This window comes from Schistocerca serialis, chromosome 2 (assembly GCF_023864345.2).
Source record: "Schistocerca serialis cubense isolate TAMUIC-IGC-003099 chromosome 2, iqSchSeri2.2, whole genome shotgun sequence".
Taxonomy (NCBI): Eukaryota; Metazoa; Arthropoda; class Insecta; order Orthoptera; family Acrididae; genus Schistocerca; species Schistocerca serialis.
The window spans coordinates 621,857,091-621,877,525 of NC_064639.1; the positions used below are offsets into that span (position 1 = coordinate 621,857,091).

The 20,435-nt window shown below is 40.3% G+C and overlaps 1 protein-coding gene across 1 annotated transcript in view; it reads right to left on the reverse strand.

The window, feature by feature from the left end:
• Positions 1 to 14,894: 14,894 nt before the first annotated feature.
• Positions 14,895 to 20,435, reverse strand: part of LOC126457678 (mitochondrial uncoupling protein 4) — a 422,954-nt gene continuing 417,413 nt past the window's right edge. Inside the window, exon 8 of the mRNA XM_050094182.1 lies at positions 14,895 to 16,329. Within this exon, the coding sequence (XP_049950139.1) occupies positions 16,155 to 16,329 (175 nt within the window). The 3' untranslated portion in view covers positions 14,895 to 16,154. The remainder of the gene's footprint in view (positions 16,330 to 20,435) is intronic.

Below are 20,435 nucleotides of genomic sequence, written 5' to 3' on the forward strand. Positions count from 1 at the left end.
GGGGCAGCAGCCTTTTCAGTAATTGCAGGAGCAACAGTCTAGATGATTGACTGATCTGGCCTTGTAACACTAACCAAAATGGCCTTGCTGTTCTGGTACTGTGAACGGCTGAAAGCAAGGGGAAACTACAGCCGTAATTTTTCCTGAGGGCATCCAGCTTTACTGTATGATTAAATGATGATGGCGTCCTCTTGGGTAAAATATTCCGGAGGTAAAATAGTCCTCCATTCGGATTTCTGGGCAGGGCTACTCAAGAGGACGTCGTTATCAGGAGAAAGAATACTGGCGTTCTACGGATCGTAGCGTGGAATGTCAGATCCCTTAATCGGGCAGGTAGGTTAGAAAATGTAAAAAGGGAAATTAATAGGTTAAAGTTAGATATAGTGGGAATTAGTGAAGTTTGATGGCAGGACAAACAAGACTTTTGGTCAGGTGAATACACAGTTATAAATACAAAATCAAATATGGGTAATGCAGGAGTAGGTTTAATAATGAACTAAAAAAATAGGAGTACGGGTAAGCTAATACAAACAGCACAGTGAATGCATTATTGTGGCCAAGATAGACACAAAGCCCCCACCTACTACAGTAGTACAAGTTTATATGCCAACTAGCTCTGCAGATGACGAAGAAATTGATGAAATGTATGATGAGATAAAAGAAATTATTCAGGTAGTGAAGGGAGACAAAAATTTAATAGTCATGGGTGACTGGAATTCGAGAGTAGGAAAAGGGACAAAAGGAAACATACGAGGGTTGCCCAGTAAATAATGCCCCATATTTTTTTTCTCCAGAAGTATTTATTCCACAACAATCAAATTTACATATGTGAAAGACTGATGTTTTGTCTACTTGCTTTATTTTTCCACATAATCTCCTTCAAGTTCGACGGCCTTTTTCCAGCGAGACACAAGAGCGTGTATTCCCTGCCGGTAAAAATCTTTACTCTGCCTACGGAGCCAGGTTGTCACTTCGTGAATCACTTCTTTGTCATCGGCAAAACGTCTTCCACGAATGAAATTCTTCATTGGCCCAAACAAGTGAAAGTCTGAAGGAGCCAAATCGGGGCTGTAGGGTGGATGGGGTAACACTATCCAACCCAGTTTCGCGATGTGTTCACAAGTCCTCAAACTTGTGTGAGGACGAGCGTTATCATGCTGAATCAAAACATCCTGTGGGTTAACATGACGCCCAAGGCGCCGGAAGCGCTGCTTAAGTTTGTTTAATGTTTTGACATAAGCCTCTGGATTAATGGTACTGCCTTTTGGCATCACATCAATGAGAATTACGCCCTCGCAATCCCAAAACACAGTCATCATGACTTTTCCGGCTGAAGGAACTGTTTTGAATTTTTTCTTCTGTGGAGAATAAGCATGACGCCATTCCATCGATTGTCTTTTTGTTTCGGGCTCAAAATGATGCACCCAAGTTTCATCACCTGTCACAATCCGTGACAAAAAGGCCTCCCCGTCAACGTGAAAGCGTCGCAACAAATCGAAAGAAATGTCTTTTCTTTGGGATTTGTGATCGACAGTAAGACACCGAGGAACCCATCTTGCACACACTTTTGAGTATCCAAGCTGATTGATAATCACATCCACACTTCCTTTGCTTACTGACAATTCCAGTTCCAATTGTCGAGTCATAATGCGTCGATCCCGTCGAATGAGAACATCAGCCCGCTGCAACATGTCAGGCGTGACAGCCGTGGGAGGCCTTCCCGACCGCGGCAAATCTCGGAGCTCCGCAGCACCGCCCTCTGATGCTTTCACCCTCTGTGCCCAGCGACCAACAGTACTCCTATTGACTGCAGATGTTCCGTAGACGTTGCACAAGCGTTTATGAATATTGCCCACGGTTTCTTCCTCTGCTACGAGAAATTCAATCACTGCACGTTGTTTCTGACGGATGTCACTTGCAGATGCCATTTTAGAACATTCCTACACCACCGCTCTCTGTCGGAGGAAATTTAAACTTTGCGTACACACGCGGGAAACTTCAAATAACTCGCACCTAAAGTGTCACATTTCTAATATTTTTTATTTCGGAGAAAAAAAATATGGGGCATTATTTACTGGGCAACCCTCGTAGTAGGTGAATATGGATTGAGGCCCAGAAATAAAAGAGGAAGCTGCCTGTTAGAATTTTGTGCAGAGCATAACTTAATCATAGCTAACACTTGGTTCAAGAATCATGAAAGAAGGTTGTATACATGGAAGAACCCTGGAGATACTAAAAGGTATGAGATAGATTACATGGTAAGACAGAGATTTAGGAACCAGGTTTTAAATTGTAAGACATTTCCAGGGGCAGATGTTGACTCTGAATACAATCTATTGTTTATGAACTGTAGATTAAAACTGAAGAGACTGCAAAAAGGTGAGAATTTAAGGAGATGGGACCTGGATAAACTGACTAAACCAGAGGTTGTACAGAGTTTCAGGGACAGCATAAGGGAACAATTGACAAGAAAGGGGTAAAGAAATACAGTAGAAGAAGAATGGGTAGCTTTGAGGGATGAAATAGTGAAGGCAGCAGAGGATCAAATAGGTACAAAGACGAGGGCTAGTAGAAACCCTTGGGTAACAGAAGAAATATTGAATTTAATTGATGAAAGGAGAAAATATAAAAATGCAGTAAATGAAGCAGGCAAAAAGGAATACAAACGTCTCACAAATGAAATCGACAGGAAGTGCAAAATGGCTAAGCAGGGATGGCTAGAGGACAAATGTAAGGATGTAGAGGCTTATCTCACTAGGGGTAAGATAGATACTGCCTAAAGGAAAATTAAAGAGACCCTCGGAGAAAAGAGAACCACTTGCATGAATATCAGGAGCTTTGATGGAAACCCAGTTCTAAGCAAAGAAGGGAAAGCAGAAAGGTGGAAGGAGTAAATAGAGGGTCTATACAAGGGCGATGTTCTTGAGGACATGGAAGAGGATGTAGATGAAGACGAAATGAGAGATACATCTACATCTACATTTATACTCCGCAAGCCACCCAACGGTGTGTGGCGGAGGGCACTTTACGTGTCACTGTCATTACCTCCCTTTCCTGTTCCAGTCGCATATGGTTCGCGGAAAGAACGGCTGTCTGAAAGCCTCCGTGCGCGCTCTGATCTCTCTAATTTTATATTCGTGATCTCCATGGGATGTATAAGTAGGGGGAAGCAAAATATTCGATACCTCATCCAGAAACGCACCCTCTCAAAACCTGGCGAGCAAGCTACACCGCGATGCAGAGCGCCTCTCTTGCAGAGTCTGCCACTTGAGTTTATTAAACATCTCCGTAATGCTATCACGATTACCAAATAACCCTGTGACGAAACGCGCCGCTCTTCTTTGGATCTTCTCTACCTCCTCCGTCAACCCGATCTGGTACGGATCCCACACTGATGAGCAATACTCAAGTATAGGTCGAACGAGTGTTTTGTAAGCCACCTCCTTTGTTGATGGACTACATTTTCTAAGCAATCTCCCAATGAATCTCAACCTGGTACCCGCCTTACCAACAATTAATTTTATATGATCATTCCACTTCAAGTCATTCCGCATGCATAATCCCAGATATTTTACAGAAGTAACTGCTACCAGTGTTTGTTCCGCTATCATATAATCATACAATAAAGGATCCTTCTTTCTGTGTATTCGTAATACATTACATTTGTCTATGTTAAGGGACAGTTGCCACTCCCTGCACCAAGTGGCTATCCGCTGCAGATCTTCCTGCATTTCGCTACAATTTTCTAATGCTGCAACTTCTCTGTATACTACAGCATCATCCGCAAAAAGCCGCATGGAACTTCCGACACTATCTACTAGGTCATTTATATATATTGTGAAAAGCAATGGTTCGATAACACTCCCCTGTGGCACGCCAGAGGTTACTTTAACATCTGTAGACGTCTCTCCGTTGATAACAACATGCTGTGTTCTCCAATCCAGCCACACAGCTGGTCTGATATTCTGTAGGCTCTTACTTTGTTTATCAGGCGACAGTGGGGAACTGTATCGAACACCTTCCGGAAGTCAAGGAAAATAGCATCTACCTGGGAGCCTGTATCTAATATTTTCTGGGTCTCATGAACAAATAAAGCGAGTTGGGTCTCACACAATCGCTGTTTCCGGAATCCATGTTGATTCTTACAGAGTAGATTCTGGGTTTCCAAAAACGACATGATACTCGAGCAAAAAAACATGTTCTAAAATACGATACTGCGTGAAGAGTTTGACAGAGCACTGAAAGACCTGAGTCGAAACAAGGCCCCCGGAGTAGACAACATTCCATTAGAACTACTGACAGCCTGAGAAGATCCAGTCCTGACAAAACTCTACCATCTGGTGAGCAAGATGTATGAGACAGGCGAAGTACCCTCAGACTTCTAGAAGAATATAATAATTCCAATCCCAAAGAAAGCAGGTGTTGACAGATGTGAAAATTACCGAACTATCACTTTAATAAGTCACAGCTGCAAAATAGTAATGCAAGTTCTTTACAGACAAATGGAAAAACTGATAGAAGCTGACCTCCGGGAAGATCAGTTTGGATTCCGTGGAAATGCTGGAACACGTGAGACAATACTGACCCTACGACTTATCTTAGAGGAAAGATTAAGGAAAGGCAAACCTACATTTCTAGCATTTGTAGACTTAGAGAAAGCTTTTGACAATGTTGACTGGAATACTCTCTTTCAAATTCTAAAGGTGGCAGGGGTAATATATAGAGAGCGAAAGGCTATTTACAGTTTGTATAGAAAGCAGATGGCAGTTATAAGAGTCGAGGGGCATGAAAGGGAAGCAGTGGTTGGGAAGGGAGTGAGACAGGGTTGTAGCCTCTCCCCGATGTTATTCAATCTGTATATTGAGCAAGCAATAAAGGAAACAAAAGAATAGTTCAGAGTAGGTATTAAAATCCATGGAGAAGAAATAAAAACTTTGAGGTTCGTCGATGACATTGTAATTCTGTCAGAGACATCGAAGGACTTGGGAGAGCAGTTGAACGGAATGGACAGTGTCTTGAAAGGAGGGTATAAGATGAACATCAACAAAAGCAAAACGAGGATAATGGAATGTAGTCGAATTAAGTCAGGTGATGCTGAGGGAATTAGATTAGGAAATGAGACACTTAAAGTAGCAAAGGAGTTTTGCTATTTGGGGAGCAAAATAACTGATGATGGTCGAAGTAGAGAGGATATAAAATGTAGACTGGCAATGGCAAGGAAATCGTTTTTGAAGAAGAAAAATTTGTTAACATCGAGTATAGATTTAAATGTCAGGAAGTTGTTTCTGAAAGTATTTATATAGAGTGTAGCCATGTATGGAAGTGAAACATGGACGATAAATAGTTTAGGCAAGAAGAGAATAGAAGCTTTCGAAATGTGGTACTACAGAAGAATGCTGAAGATTAGATGGGTAGATCACATAACTAATGAGGAGGTATTGAATAAAATAGGGGAGAAGAGGAGCTTGTGGCACAACTTGACTAGAAGAAGGGATCAGTTGGTAGGACATGTTCTGAGACATCGAGGGATCACCGATTTAGTGTTGGAGGGCAGCGTGGAGGGTAAAAATCGTAGAGGGAGACCAAGAGATGAATACACTAAGCAGATTCAGAAGGATGTAGGCTGCAGTAGGTACTGGGAGATGATGAAGCTTGCACAGGATAGAGTAGCATGGAGAGCTGCATCAAACCAGTCTCAGGACTGAAGACTACAACAATAACAACATACTGACTCACTGAAACTTTAGTAGGAATGCATGCCTTATGTCTCTCTTATAAATGGATAGGACGGAAATGCCAGAGTTTGGGACTCTAATCCTTGACATAAAAAGGAGTTTATTACAGGCTACATCTCAGTAACACCAGATAACAGCATGCTGGTGAGGAGTTTATGTTACCAACAAATTCACAGGAAACAAAGAATACGCATAACACATTGGAAAACATATAAAAGCATAAAAACACAGGCTGCAATACACTTGCTAAGAACACTGCATTGCACCATGTACTACGCAACTGATTTTCACTTTAGCATGTGGTGGCTGACATGTTGGCTGCTACACCACTGCTGGGTGGAAGCAGAGCTTCAGCATCAAGGGATCAGACTGGGCTATGTGCTCGGTGGCCAGAGCATTTCGCCCATTTTGGAGGAAGAACTGTGTGGGGAAGTGGGTGCTATAGTGCCACCAGTGCTATAGTGGTTGGGCATCTTTGTTGAGGTGCTGTCAGTGATGTGTAATGGAAGATATACACTGATTTAATGTGGATCAATGAGACAGTTGTAGCCTTACTGTTCATTAGAATGCCCATTGTTCATGCATATCATTGGAGAACTTTATATGGGGCAGAATATGGGACTTGCAGTGATAGTTAAGTGCCTTCCATACAGAGCATAACATGTGAACAATTGCTTGAGATATTAGTGCATGAAGAAGGGCAATGTGCCACTCCACGAAGCTTTTGGAGGGCAGATCTCTCAAATGACACAAAAACTCTGATCTTGAGCAGCTGTCTCTGTTGTGTGTGTGTGTACGTGTGTGTGTACGTGTGTGTGTGTGTGTGTGTGTGTGTTTTGACAAAATCACCAGGCTAGCACAGTGTCTCACCATAAAGCAATTCTGCCACTGACAAACCAAGGTCAGCCTTGAATGTTCTTCACAAGCTGAGTAGTAACATTGGTAGTGTCGAAAATCATGTCTCTTCATGGCACATTAGCACTGCCTTCAAACAATGGTGTCAGCATTTGATCATCTTGTTGCTTGCCGGTTGGTAGTTAGTGGTCTTATGGTGGGTATAACACCAAACCTCAGCCAGCTGAGTAAATAGATCAAACTGAAACTGAGATGCAGCAGATATCAGAATCTCTCCAACCATGTTGAAGCAAAGGCAGAAGATACTGTCCCACCTGTGATATTATCAATCAATAATGCTTCAGGTCAATGGTAATAATGGTCAATCATTGTTAATAATTACCTCTTCTTGTTAAATGAGGGAAGTGGTCCAACAAAGTCCAAATGTACAGGGTGTCCCAGCTATCTTGTCCACCCAAAATATCTCTGGAACAATAACAGCTATTGGAAAATGACTTTCACCGGTATCGATGTAGGGCTGGGGCCCATGAATGTACATATTTGGAAACATTCTAAAACGAAAGCATATGTGTTTTTTAACACAAACTTATGTTGTCCAACCACTGCTGTAGTGCGGTGTCGATGGCAGTCTGGCTTACATCCATGACTATACCTAGTGGCGTGTTGAGCCGTGAGTGTGCCAGAAGTGCCGCATTGGCCAAGCTTTTCTTTGTCACCTCACATACTGAGCACTTATTGTTTGTTCACTTCACCAGAGACTTGCTGATAATGTCACCATCTAAAGTTCCTGTAACTCTGCCCCATGAGGAAAGTGTTGTCTATAGAAATTCATTACAACCAAGAAGCATTGATAATGCTTTGACTGTAGATGGCTGGGGTAGTTGTAGAACAATGTGCACCTTCTCAGACAGAGGAAGGAAGCCTGCAACAGAGATATTATGATCGAGGAACATCACTTGCCCAAAGAGACACTTGGCCATGATTCAGGATGAGTCTGTATCATTCCAATCATTTGAATACCTTCTACAGATGCTGTCAATGTCACACTATAATATCACTGAGGTACACAAAACAGTGTGGTAGCCCTTGGAGAATGGAGCTTATAAATCTTTGCTAAATTTCAATGGCATTATGTGACCCAAATGTCAGGGACACATTTTAAAATATAAAATAAACCAACCGCCATTATTATGGTAGTATTGCTATGTCTTGGCTGGCTACCGGTACCTGAGTATATGCCTTTGCACAGTCCAGAATTCTGAATATAGCAGCACCAAGTAGTGCATAATTATAATCCCTCAAAAGCAGTATAGGGTATTCATCAAGACTCTTAATGAGTTAAGCATGCGATAATCATTCCACAGGTCCCAGGCTCCACCTTTCTTTGGCAACAAGTACAATGCTAAGGACCATGAACTTTTAGATGGCCACAATATGCTTTCATGTATCATAGAATCAAATTCAGCTTTCACCATTGCTAAGCAGTTCAGAGTAAAACATCCTTGCTGACACTCTACAGGGAGTCCATCTGTCATCTTTATGTGGTGCACTGTGACATGCAGTAAGTGCTTAGGAGCACCAGGCAGCCTGGTCAAGTTTGGGTAGTTACTCAAGAACTCTGTGTACTCAACCCCAGAAGACTGCATCAATTTGGCACTGTGAATTGCTACACTGCAGTGGAAACCGTTGACTGCTAAGCCAGTGACAACCCCCACCATGTGAGTGTTCACGTCTGAATATAGTTGGTCGTGCTACAAGAATTGTCTTAGTGATGTCCATAATGGTGAAGTGCCACATGTACAGGTAGCACAGTCTAAGGTTGATCTCCGTCCACTGAGAACCATACGTTGTGACTGAGGAGTTGTTAGCGGTCATCAGAAGGAAGGCAGTTGATGGCTGGCAATGAAGCATGAACGTTTGAGGTAGGATGCTCAGATCTGATCCAGTATCTACTAAGAATTTCATGCTGGAACCTCTGTTAGTGACAAGCAGGCAGTTGGAGGACATTTGGCAATTGGTTGCACCTGCTACTGACCACCAGTTGCATTTGGGTGAGAGCACGGTGATGAACACTTCTGAACAACTGGCAATTGGTTGCACCTACTACTGACCACTGGTTGCACTTAGGTGAGAGCATGGTGATGAACACTTCTTCGCCTGACAGCGGTGGTACCAGAACATCTACATGTCACCTTATTGAGTGGTGACACCAACCATTTGACCTTTTCTGTGAGTGAGTCATGGTTAGCCCATGCTACTGTTGCTGCAGTGGCTGCACCGTTGTCCTGCACTGACTACAATGACCTGTAAAGTTGCAATTGGGTCTTGTATTCGATTAGCCTGCTGCACCATGGAATCCAGCAGCACATCAATCTGCAAGGGAGGTATGTATTTTATATGCAGTGGCAAATGACTGTTCCATAGCATGTGCAACATGTTATCCAATACAGTGATTGTGCCAACCTTACTGTCGCAGGTACTGGGATGGTTTTCTGTTGCCAATCTCCTCCTGAGTAAAACCTTACTGTATGTGATCCTCTTAGAATGCAGCCACTTGTTGTATCAATTCTTACTTGAGCTTAGGGTACAAGTCTATTTCCGGTGGCACCGTAATTATGTCTTGCACGCCAGTAGCAAATCAATGGGCGAGCTGGCTTACTATGGGTGTGAACTTAATCATGTTGGCTGTTATCTCTGTGCAACAAAAACTCATTGGTGCTTGCATGGACCAAAGAAAAGGGTTATCTGACCAGAATGTTGGAAGGCAGACTGCTGTTCTCGATGCTTTTGGTTCTTTGGCCACTGTGCGATTCTTCTGAAATTCCGCTGATCACATTGGGGCCACCAATTATTGGGTTCAACTCTGCTTTTGACTAACCAATTATCACTTGATGCTTTAATAGTGACTAAGTGCATGACACATGCGCTGATTCTTTGAAAATTTATTATGAATGCAAGCCTGACGTCTCTCTTCTAAATGGGCATGACAGAAATGCTGTACTTCAGAACTCTAATTCTTCACATAAAAAGGAGTTGATTACAGGCTACAAGTCAGTAACACCAGGTAACAGAAAGTGGGTGAGAAGCATACATTAGCAACAAATTCACAAAAAAAAGCATAAAAACATAGTACCCTTGGCAACTGGGCATGGAACTGCTTAGACAGCTACAATTCACTTGCTAAGAACACTATGTTGCACTGTACACTACACAACATTGAATTTCGTATCAGCACATGGTGGCTGATATGTACTCATCACATGTCTGAACTTGTGGTTGTGCTCAGAATGCACCTGACAGTGGCAGTACAGCTGTTCAGTGGAAATATTGCTTCTGTTTTAAAAAGAATTAAAAATTATTTCCAGGTTACTACTCTGCAAGGAAGACTTAATACATTACCTGAATTGCAAACATGCGTAATTTATTGAGATGACATAACTGATGACTTGTGCCAGTTGACGATCTCAATATTTTATCTGATACTGCCTTATTCTCAATAGGAAGAGTAGTTGTAGTGAAGACAGAGACACACAGGATGTATAATGATGTTTAAATCTGATACACAAATGTCAGAAAACAACAAAGAGATGAAGTTGCAGGAATAATCTCCTAGCACTTGTTGTAAGAATCAAAATTAACTCCGAAGCAGCCAAAGTGGCCAAAAGGTAATCAAGATGTGCACCAGCTTAATAAGCAGATTTGTCTTCTGGATTGCATTAAAACTGTACTGCTGGAAAAACTGAAATGTCTGTGCACCTACAATATTACCATCTAATTCTGTACAACTTGATTTATTACATCTTATCTTGAAGAAAATTTAAAAAGGGAAATGGAAAGGTTAAAGTTAGATATAGTGGGAATTAGTGAAGTTCGGTGGCAGGAGGAACAAGACTTCTGGTCAGGTGACTACAGGGTTATAAACACAAAATCAAATAGGGGTAATGCAGGAGTAGGTTTAATAATGAATAAAAAAATAGGAATGCGGGTAAGCTACTACAAACAGCATAGTGAACGCATTATTGTGGCCAAGATAGACACAAAGCCCACACCTACTACAGTAGTACAAGTTTATATGCCAACTAGCTCTGCAGATGACGAAGAAATTGAAGAAATGTATGATGAAATAAAAGAAATTATTCAGATTGTGAAGGGAGACGAAAATTTAATAGTCATGGGTGACTGGAATTCGAGTGTAGGAAAAGGGAGAGAAGGAAACATAGTAGGTGAATATGGATTGGGGGACAGAAATGAAAGAGGAAGCCGCCTGATCGAATTTTGCACAGAGCACAACATAATCATAACTAACACTTGGTTTAAGAATCATGAAAGAAGGTTGTATACATGGAAGAACCCTGGAGATACTAAAAGGTATCAGATAGATTATATAATGGTAAGACAGAGATTTAGGAACCAGGTTTTAAATTGCAAGACATTTCCAGGGGCAGATGTGGTCTCTGACCACAATCTATTGGTTATGACCTGTAGATTAAAACTGAAGAAACTGCAAAAAGGTGGGAATTTAAGGAGATGGGACCTGGATAAACTAAAAGAACCAGAGGTTGTACAGAGATTCAGGGAGAGCATAAGGGAGCAATTGACAGGAATGGGGGAAATAAATACAGTAGAAGAAGAATGGGTAGCTTTGAGGGATGAAGTAGTGAAGGCAGCAGAGGATCAAGTAGGTAAAAAGACGAGGGCTAGTAGAAATCCTTGGGTAACAAAAGAAATATTGAATTTAATTGATGAAAGGAGAAAATATAAAAATGCAGTAAGTGAAACAGGCAAAAAAGAATACAAACGTCTCAAAAATGAGATCGACAGGAAGTGCAAAATGGCTAAGCAGGGATGGCTAGAGGACAAATGTAAGGATGTAGAGGCCTATCTCACTAGAAGTAAGATAGATACCGCCTACAAGAAAATTAAAGAGATCTTCGGAGATAAGAGAACGACTTGTATGAATATCAAGAGCACAGATGGAAACCCAGTTCTAAGCAAAGAAGGGAAAGCAGAAAGGTGGAAGGAGTATATAGAGGGTCTATACAAGGGCGATGTACTTGAGGACAATATTATGGAAATGGAAGAGGATGTAGATGAAGATGAAATGGGAGATACGATACTGCGTGAAGAGTTTGACAGAGCACTGAAAGACCTGAGTCGAAACAAGGCCCCCGGAGTAGACAATATTCCATTGGAACTACTGACGGCCGTGGGAGAGCCAGTCCTGACAAAACTCTACCATCTGGTGAGCAAGATGTATGAAACAGGCGAAATACCCTCAGACTTCAAGAAGAATATAATAATTCCAATCCCAAAGAAAACAGGTGTTGACAGATGTGAAAATTACCGAACTATCAGCTTAATAAGTCACAGCTGCAAAATACTAACACGAATTCTTTACAGACGAATGGAAAAACTAGTAGAAGCCAACCTCGGGGAAGATCAGTTTGGATTCCGTAGAAACACTGGAACACGTGAGGCAATACTGACCTTACGACTTATCTTAGAAGAAAGATTAAGGAAAGGCAAACCTACGTTTCTAGCATTTGTAGACTTAGAGAAAGCTTTTGACAATGTTGACTGGAATACTCTCTTTCAAATTCTAAAGGTGGCAGGGGTAAAATACAGGGAGCGAAAGGCTATTTACAATTTGTACAGAAACCAGATGGCAGTTATAAGAGTCGAGGGACATGAAAGGGAAGCAGTGGTTGGGAAGGGAGTAAGACAGGGTTGTAGCCTCTCCCCGATGTTGTTCAATCTGTATATTGAGCAAGCAGTAAAGGAAACAAAAGAAAAATTCGGAGTAGGTATTAAAATTCATGGAGAAGAAATAAAAACTTTGAGGTTCGCCGATGACATTGTAATTCTGTCAGAGACAGCAAAGGACTTGGAAGAGCAGTTGAATGGAATGGACAGTGTCTTGAAAGGAGGATATAAGATGAACATCAACAAAAGCAAAACAAGGATAATGGAATGTAGTCTAATTAAGTCGGGTGATGCTGAGGGAATTAGATTAGGAAATGAGGCACTTAAAGTAGTAAAGGAGTTTTGCTATTTGGGGAGCAAAATAACTGATGATGGTCGAAGTAGAGAGGATATAAAATGTAGGCTGGCAATGGCAAGGAAAGCGTTTCTGAAGAAGAGAAATTTGTTAACATCCAGTATTGATTTAAGTGTCAGGAAGTCATTTCTGAAAGTATTCGTATGGAGTGTAGCCATGTATGGAAGTGAAACATGGACGATAAATAGTTTGGACAAGAAGAGAATAGAAGCTTTCGAAATGTGGTGCTACAGAAGAATGCTGAAGATTAGATGGGTAGATCACGTAACTAATGAGGAAGTATTGAATAGGATTGGGGAGAAGAGAAGTTTGTGGCACAACTTGACCAGAAGAAGGGATCGGTTGGTAGGACATGTTCTGAGGCATCAAGGGATCACCAATTTAGTATTGGAGGGCAGCGTGGAGGGTAAAAATCGTAGAGGGAGACCAAGAGATGAATACACTAAGCAGATTCAGAAGGATGTAGGTTGCAGTAGGTACTGGGAAATGAAAAAGCTTGCACAGGATAGAGTAGCATGGAGAGCTGCATCAAACCAGTCTCAGGACTGAAGACCACAACAACAACAATCTTGAAGTTCTTTGTAGATTATTTTGCATCATGCACTGGCTTCAAATGCCAGAGACTGTGATCATGTGTGTGTGAGTTGCATTTGCATGAGTGTGTGTCTGTTATTTTTTTTCAATAAAGGCCTTGTTGGACAAAAGCTCATTTTGTGGCAGTCTTTTTGTCTCCGCCATATGGTGAGTAGCAACTATCCATTTGAAAATATTGTTAAATTCCATCCTGGATTTTCCATTGTTTGATAAACATACTTTTTATTTATTTCTAATTTTTGTATATATTTGCATTTATAAATATTTGAAATGAATAAAGAAATATGAGCTAAATTCCTCACCTGTCTACAGTACATCATGGGATGAGTGTGTGAGAGATCATTGATAGTGATCCACTAGTTGGATGGGTATGTTAAGTTCTATGACCACCTCGCTGCTTCTTAACAGGAGCGAGCTATAAAGAAGCTTTAGCTTTCACTCTCCTTGTTTTCATTCCCCATCTACCAATAACAAATTACACTAAGGATGCACTCATTATAATAATCCACAGGGTCATTATACATCTGGTACATCATTAACATGATGGAAGAAAACAAATGCCAACTAATGTAGTCTGTGACAATGACCAGTACAGCAATGCATGGTTACTACATTCTCTTCAATGCTCATTCATCTTGATACTCTTACTGTTATGTCTGATCAAATATATTTGGAGTGTATCAGTTTTTAAGAATGTTTTTAAATTCTTGTAGAGAGCACAAAGTACAGTGTCATAATGCTTCTACTTCAGTGATTGAAATAACTTCTAGAAATTTTATTGCTAACTGCATTTTCACATTTATTTTCATTAATGTATCTGAAACCATGTAGCTTTGTTGAAAAGCCTGCACAGAGCACTGAAAGTTTCTATTTTTTCTTTCTAACAAGATATTGTTCACATTCAGCATCCTTCTCACTTTCAGTTTTAGTGTCATCACATTCCCCCCCACATCCCACCACCCCCCACCTCTCCCCGCATGACTGTATTTTTAAATATATGCTCACATCCATAAGGAAAAGATTTTTCAGTTCACCAAAAACATTGTATTATGATAAATTCGTTGGAGCTAAACCATTCAAAATGTTTGGAGTGTATTCTGATAAAAATTTTAATGAGAAGAAACAGTTATTGAATTTCTCAATTTTTTTCACATAATTGCAATTTTGATGAAAAAAAAAACCACTTCAACTGGAGCAAGGGGAGAAACTGTTGGCTGAACATTTTTGAAGGAACAGATTAAATATATTTGGGTGACCAGAAAGGTGTTTGAACCTTGTTCTTCCTTAATGAAAGTCTATTGTATTGATTACCCTGCCACCAAATTTGGTCATTTTGCATAAATAGAAACTTCTGAGTTAATACAAAGGATATCAAGATGACAAACTGAAAACAATTCAAAATGCTTATACTGTATTATAAACAGAGCAATACTGACATTTTAAATTGACTTCTAGGAAATGAATAGGATACTGAATCGGTACATGATTTCAAACAAATAATTACTCTCACAACACTCAAAATACTAACATGCCAAAATTGTATTCTTTTTTAAAGCCCAGTAAAAACTTTCATTATATGAACTGAGAAGAGGAAAGTTGATAAATTTGAATTTTTTATTCATCTATCAACTACAAAACAAATATATATATACATATATATTCATATTAAAAATACAACAGAAGCAACAATGATATAAAAACAGTTCTCAACAACACACAGGCTGAGTCAGGTATAATGTTGCTTACAATTTTCTTACAAATAGCAAGCAGTCCAATAAACATTCACATTCAAATAAACTGCAAGAATATCTTGCCAGGTCACAACAAGTACTTAATAAAAGACATATTAAAATAGCTATCTGTGAAATTACTTTATGATATACAAATTTCCTTTTTGACAGGTGAGCTTAACCACACACTAAAATTATAATGCTGTTGCATTTCAATCTCCCTTTTTTTTCTTTTCTTCATTTTGTAGCGATTAATGAATTTTAAAGGATTTTTTATCCTGCCTGAGATTACACAATGACGTGAAACATGCAGACAACACTCAGTGATGAGGAAAAAAAAAACATGGAAGTATGTTACCCTCTGGGAGCAGAAATCCCTATACACTGTCTATGGCTGTACCATAGTTCTCATTATATGATGACCACGTGTTTTTCTAATACTTTTGAGGAACCCAACACTTGTATTTATACTTGCAATAAAAAGTTAAAAATAACAACTGTAACAGAATGTTGGCACTAACTTGTGATTTGATACAAATCGGATCATATCTAATAGTACACACCAGGAATGTCCAGAAAAGTCTCAGTTCATTTATTTATATTCCTGGAGAAAATAATACTACAGATTATATTTGATCACTCAATATTCTCAGACATTGGACCCTGATAACAATAATTTTGCTTGGAATTCTACAACAGATTTATCTTTGTAGTAGTATTTTCTACACAGTAGAGCATAAATCAGGTGCAACAGGTGAAGTGTGGTTGTAACATCCAGTTCAGTTTATCTTAAGAGATTAATTTACAGGAGTCTTGTGTATTAAACAGGCAAACTGTTTACTGTGCTCTTATTTACATTTTTTCAAATAATAAATACCTCCTTGCATTATTTTGCTGCTAATGAATAATTATGAAAATTTGTATTTGATAAATGATACCTATAACTTTTGTAATTTTCTGATACAACTGATGAAACTCTATGAAGAGTAGTGTCTGCAGCTGGGTAGCTGATACTACTTTACAGAAATATTTTGTGATCTTCACAGCCTGTATGAACTTTTGTGCAGAACATACTAAAACATAATGTAACTATGAACAAAGTTATGAACAAAATTACTATTGTACAGTACACACAAAATAATGAAAGTTGTAGAGAGTGGCAATAATACACTGCTTTCTTATTCAGAAAGCTGAACCACCTATGGTATGTCGTATTTGCTCAAAAGACAACCAGAAAGTTAAGGACCATGGAGCCATGCGAATCCACACTGGAAGAAAACCTTTGTAGAGTGCCAAAAATCCTTCATTTTGAACTGTTTTCACCAAGCAGTCAAGTGAAGACTTGTAGACTATCCCTCTGAAACAAAAGAAAGTGAAACATTTAATTTTAGGTGCTGAAATATGTTATAAAGCCAGGAGTTTTTTCGAGACACAAACATGGCCTCCAAAAAATTCCTGTACATTACAATCAAAATGTATTTTTTAAATTTCTGTTCCAATGAGTGGTTATGGTGTAGGAAGAGTGGGTGAAAGTAATGTAGGCATGTGGATGTGTATGTTACTCACACCAAAATGTGACTAGTAAGTTCAATTGATCCCACCTCAAGGAAAACCAGTACCTCACAAAACTGCAGAATAACTGCTGGATAAAGTCAGATGTTGGTATGCACTGCTGAAAAAGTCTATGTATGCTGATGAATACATTTAGGAAAAAGTGATTGTCAAACTATAAATAAATCCAAAGTATTCTGCCCAGAGAACCAAGAGTAAGTCAAAAGTTCTTCAATAAAGCATTCAAGACATTCTGAGGAAGGATAAATTTCATTAATTCACACTATAACTTACATGTCCCTATCAAAAAATGCTCCTGGCAGCAGACTGTTAATGTGTGCTTTGTTTTCAAAGTAGATAAATGATTACTTTTCTCTTTTGGCACTAATTTTCATATCACTGGAGAGGTCAACAGACAGCAGCTGTACTATTTGTCCAAGAACAAGCCTTCTTGATACAAACATCACAAACAGTAGAGGTCAAACTGAGTTACAGACTGTTGTAGTATAGGGGATAATCATATCACTGGCTCACAATTTTCAAAGACACTATGGATGGTAAAACTATCTGATAATGTTAAGGGAAAAATTGATAGCTGAAGTTAGACAAGACTGGAACATATACAGTAAGATATATGCCCATACAGTATGATACTTTCTAGACAACACATCAGAATAAGTGTTAGTCAAAGATGAGCTTTTAAATGGACCCTATCCTCATCAGAATGTAGATCATTGCGGTAAAAGCACCGAAGATTTATGCATATCTCTTGATCTACTCATTTGTGGAACTATATAGACAGGACATTGAACACAAATTGCACTTTAATATATGGTGGAGGACACAGGCATCTGTGGAGTGTGGGGGTGGAAGTGGTAGGAGAGGGGGGGGGGGGGGGTGGCAGGCGAGCAAAACTAAAATTGCCATTTTGAATTTAATCGGTTGGTCAGTTTTGAGACTAAGATAACATAATACTACAATTGGCTAGACAAGAGATTTAGCAGAAAAACTGCTACACATGTATAAGAACTCTGAAATGAATAAAATAGACTTCACAGCATATGTGCAGGGGAATCAGCTCACTCCAAAAACCACCTGTTCTGTGAAATAAAAATGTGGATAAGCGTCATATACTCTGGAATGGTTTATGGATCTTGAGGGACATTCTACACCAACACACTAGGTTTTGCTCTTCGCAGGCTTCTTCCTTCCTAAACACTTACAGTATACAACTGCAAAACTACAGACAGCAAACTAAACTGTAGAGAGACTACATTGCAAGACAGACCAAGTGCAAATCTTGTCTACAGGACAACATTATCAAATAAACACATCTATTCTCAGCTAGTCTTAGGATCTTCTTTCTGTCATTCATCACTGCTTTTACCTATGGCAGTGATTTCTGTATCTGAAAAATGACAAGTTGGCTTGTGTCTCAGAGTCACATCAAACTGCAGCTCACCTATAATTGGCTGCAAGTCATTTCAAAGGTCAGAGGAAGACAAGAGCATATAATCTGCAATAGGACTGTAAGTAGTAAAGCACCATGGTGTTCAAACCATCCATAGAAACAAGCACAGCTTTACTTTCTTAAATTAATTAGAGAAGCCATTCTGCAAGAATACAACATATTAAAATAAAAAAAAAAACTAAATAAACGTGACAAAACAAGAAGTGCGGGAGTTCAGCAGTGTTGCAGTGCCAGATTGAAATCTATGGAACAAAAACATGTCGTTATAGCAATGTGTGTGTTTTGTTAGTACTATAGCGCCCTGGAGCATGGGAGGCAATGTTAGGTGATGACAGTAGGTCTGCATGATCAGACCTAGCTGATTCACAGTGCATGTGTGGTTGAGCAGTGGCTGGGAATGACGGCCTGTGGGATGCCCAGAGGTGCCAGTGAAACATTATTAACAAAATACATCTTTATTACTGAAAAATACACAGTTGTCTGGAGTCTCATGCTGCTCCCTGCAGTGAAACAGAAGTACACCCTGCCAGGAATGTGCCAATACCAACTCATGGCATGCAGTCTCGTCCTGCAGGGGAACAGTGGCATCAGCATCCAGTGACATGAGGGGGCCACTGGCGACGCCGGTGGTGTGGCATCACGTGTTCTGGCCATGGCTTTTAGCAGTTACAGAAAAAGAGTACTGGGGATTGCCTGATCACACCATAGACTGTGTGCAAACTCAAGGCAGGACAACAACAGTCAGCATTGAAGTCTGCTCATAGGAATAGAGGATGGACGGTAGCAGTTCCAAGTCCCCACGATGATGAATGATAAAGTGCTCCCTGGATCCAGTGGTTAGGCCCCAGGAGGCACATTGGATGATGGTGCCCACAGCTTCCCATCAGTCTTGAATAGGATGGTAGTGCTGCTCACAGTGGCTATGTTCCCTTGGGCTCACTGTTCCATCAAAGACTGTAGATGTAATGTAATGTAATGTAATGGATAGATTAAAAAAAAATTCTCACCAAGGAGTGGCAGGGGAAAACATGAAAACATGAAAAACACACACACACACACACACACACACACACACACACACACACGCGCACACGCGCGCGCGTGTGTGTGTGTGTGTGTGTGTGTGTGTGTGTGTGTGTGTGTGTGTGTGTGTTGCCAGTGGCTCCTTCTTCTGACAGAGGAGTTGACGGGGAAGGAAGAGTGGTGAAGAAAAAGGACTGGAGAGGTTTAGGGAAAAGACTACAGTTTAGAAATGTCACCCAGAACCTGGGTCAGGGAAGACTTACAAGATGGGGTGAGAAGGTAAGTCTTCCCTGACCTGGCACTAATGTTGTACTAGAATGCTTCCCAGGTCAGGTTAAAGGTTTACCTGGCCTAAAAGAAGCCAGATGGGGAGCATAGCACAAACACTGCTTGAGAGGCTGAAAATCTCATTGCCAATCTGTGGACCTGACAAAGTTAATGTGAAATCTTACCAAAAAAAGATTGGAGTTCTTTCAGGTTCTTGGGTGCTGGCAGTCTGACAATGGCTTCGATGTGGTCATCCATTCATCTCTACATGATCCAAAAATGCGCCTTTAAGGAGAAAAATCTACACTTTTCCAGCTTGCAACAAAGGCAAAATACCAGGAGGCATTGGAAAATGATGGAATATCATCAAGGTAATTGATGCAATAGGGAATGCCCTGAATCAACTGTCTGAAATACCATTGATAAATTCGAGTTGAAGATGATTTTCCAGAAGGCAAGCAATTAAACTAGTAAAGCCCAAATGGGTTGTTGAGGACCAAGCATGTCTGAGAAACTTCATCCAATGGCAACTGCAGGTATGCATCACGCAAGTCAGTGTAGGAAAAATACTGCTGCCTGACAACTTTGCCAACAATTCCAACTGCTGCAGAAATGGATATGAATCCATGATACATTGCGCATTGACTGTCACTTTAAAATTGCTGCAAAGGTGCAAGGTGCCATCAGGCTTCTGAATCACGGTGAAGGGAAGAGGGTGGGGGCAAAAAAATTAGGTACTTCTTACAGCATAAGAGAAACATATGCCTTGAAAGTTTCTATCTGGCCCAAGGTGTTCTCAAACTGTGAGCCATATAACTGCAGTAGGGAGAGGCTGACGATCACTTCCTTGACAACTTGAAGTTGGGACAGTCACCCATCCACTACCAACATCAGTAAAATACTCCAGGATGATACATGCAAGACATCAGAGACAGCCAAAGGGTACACTGAAATCACAGGGGTGTCCAATGACTGACTAGCAGTCTTCCAATTGTCACAAACAGCTGCCAAATGGTCTACCCAACGGCATATCTCACACATGGCCTCCCTGTGCAGGTAAATCTTGTTAAATTTGCAACAAATGACAGGCAGGTCTGCTGGCTCACCCAATGAGAGGAAGGAGAATGATACCAAGGACCAGAAAACCACTG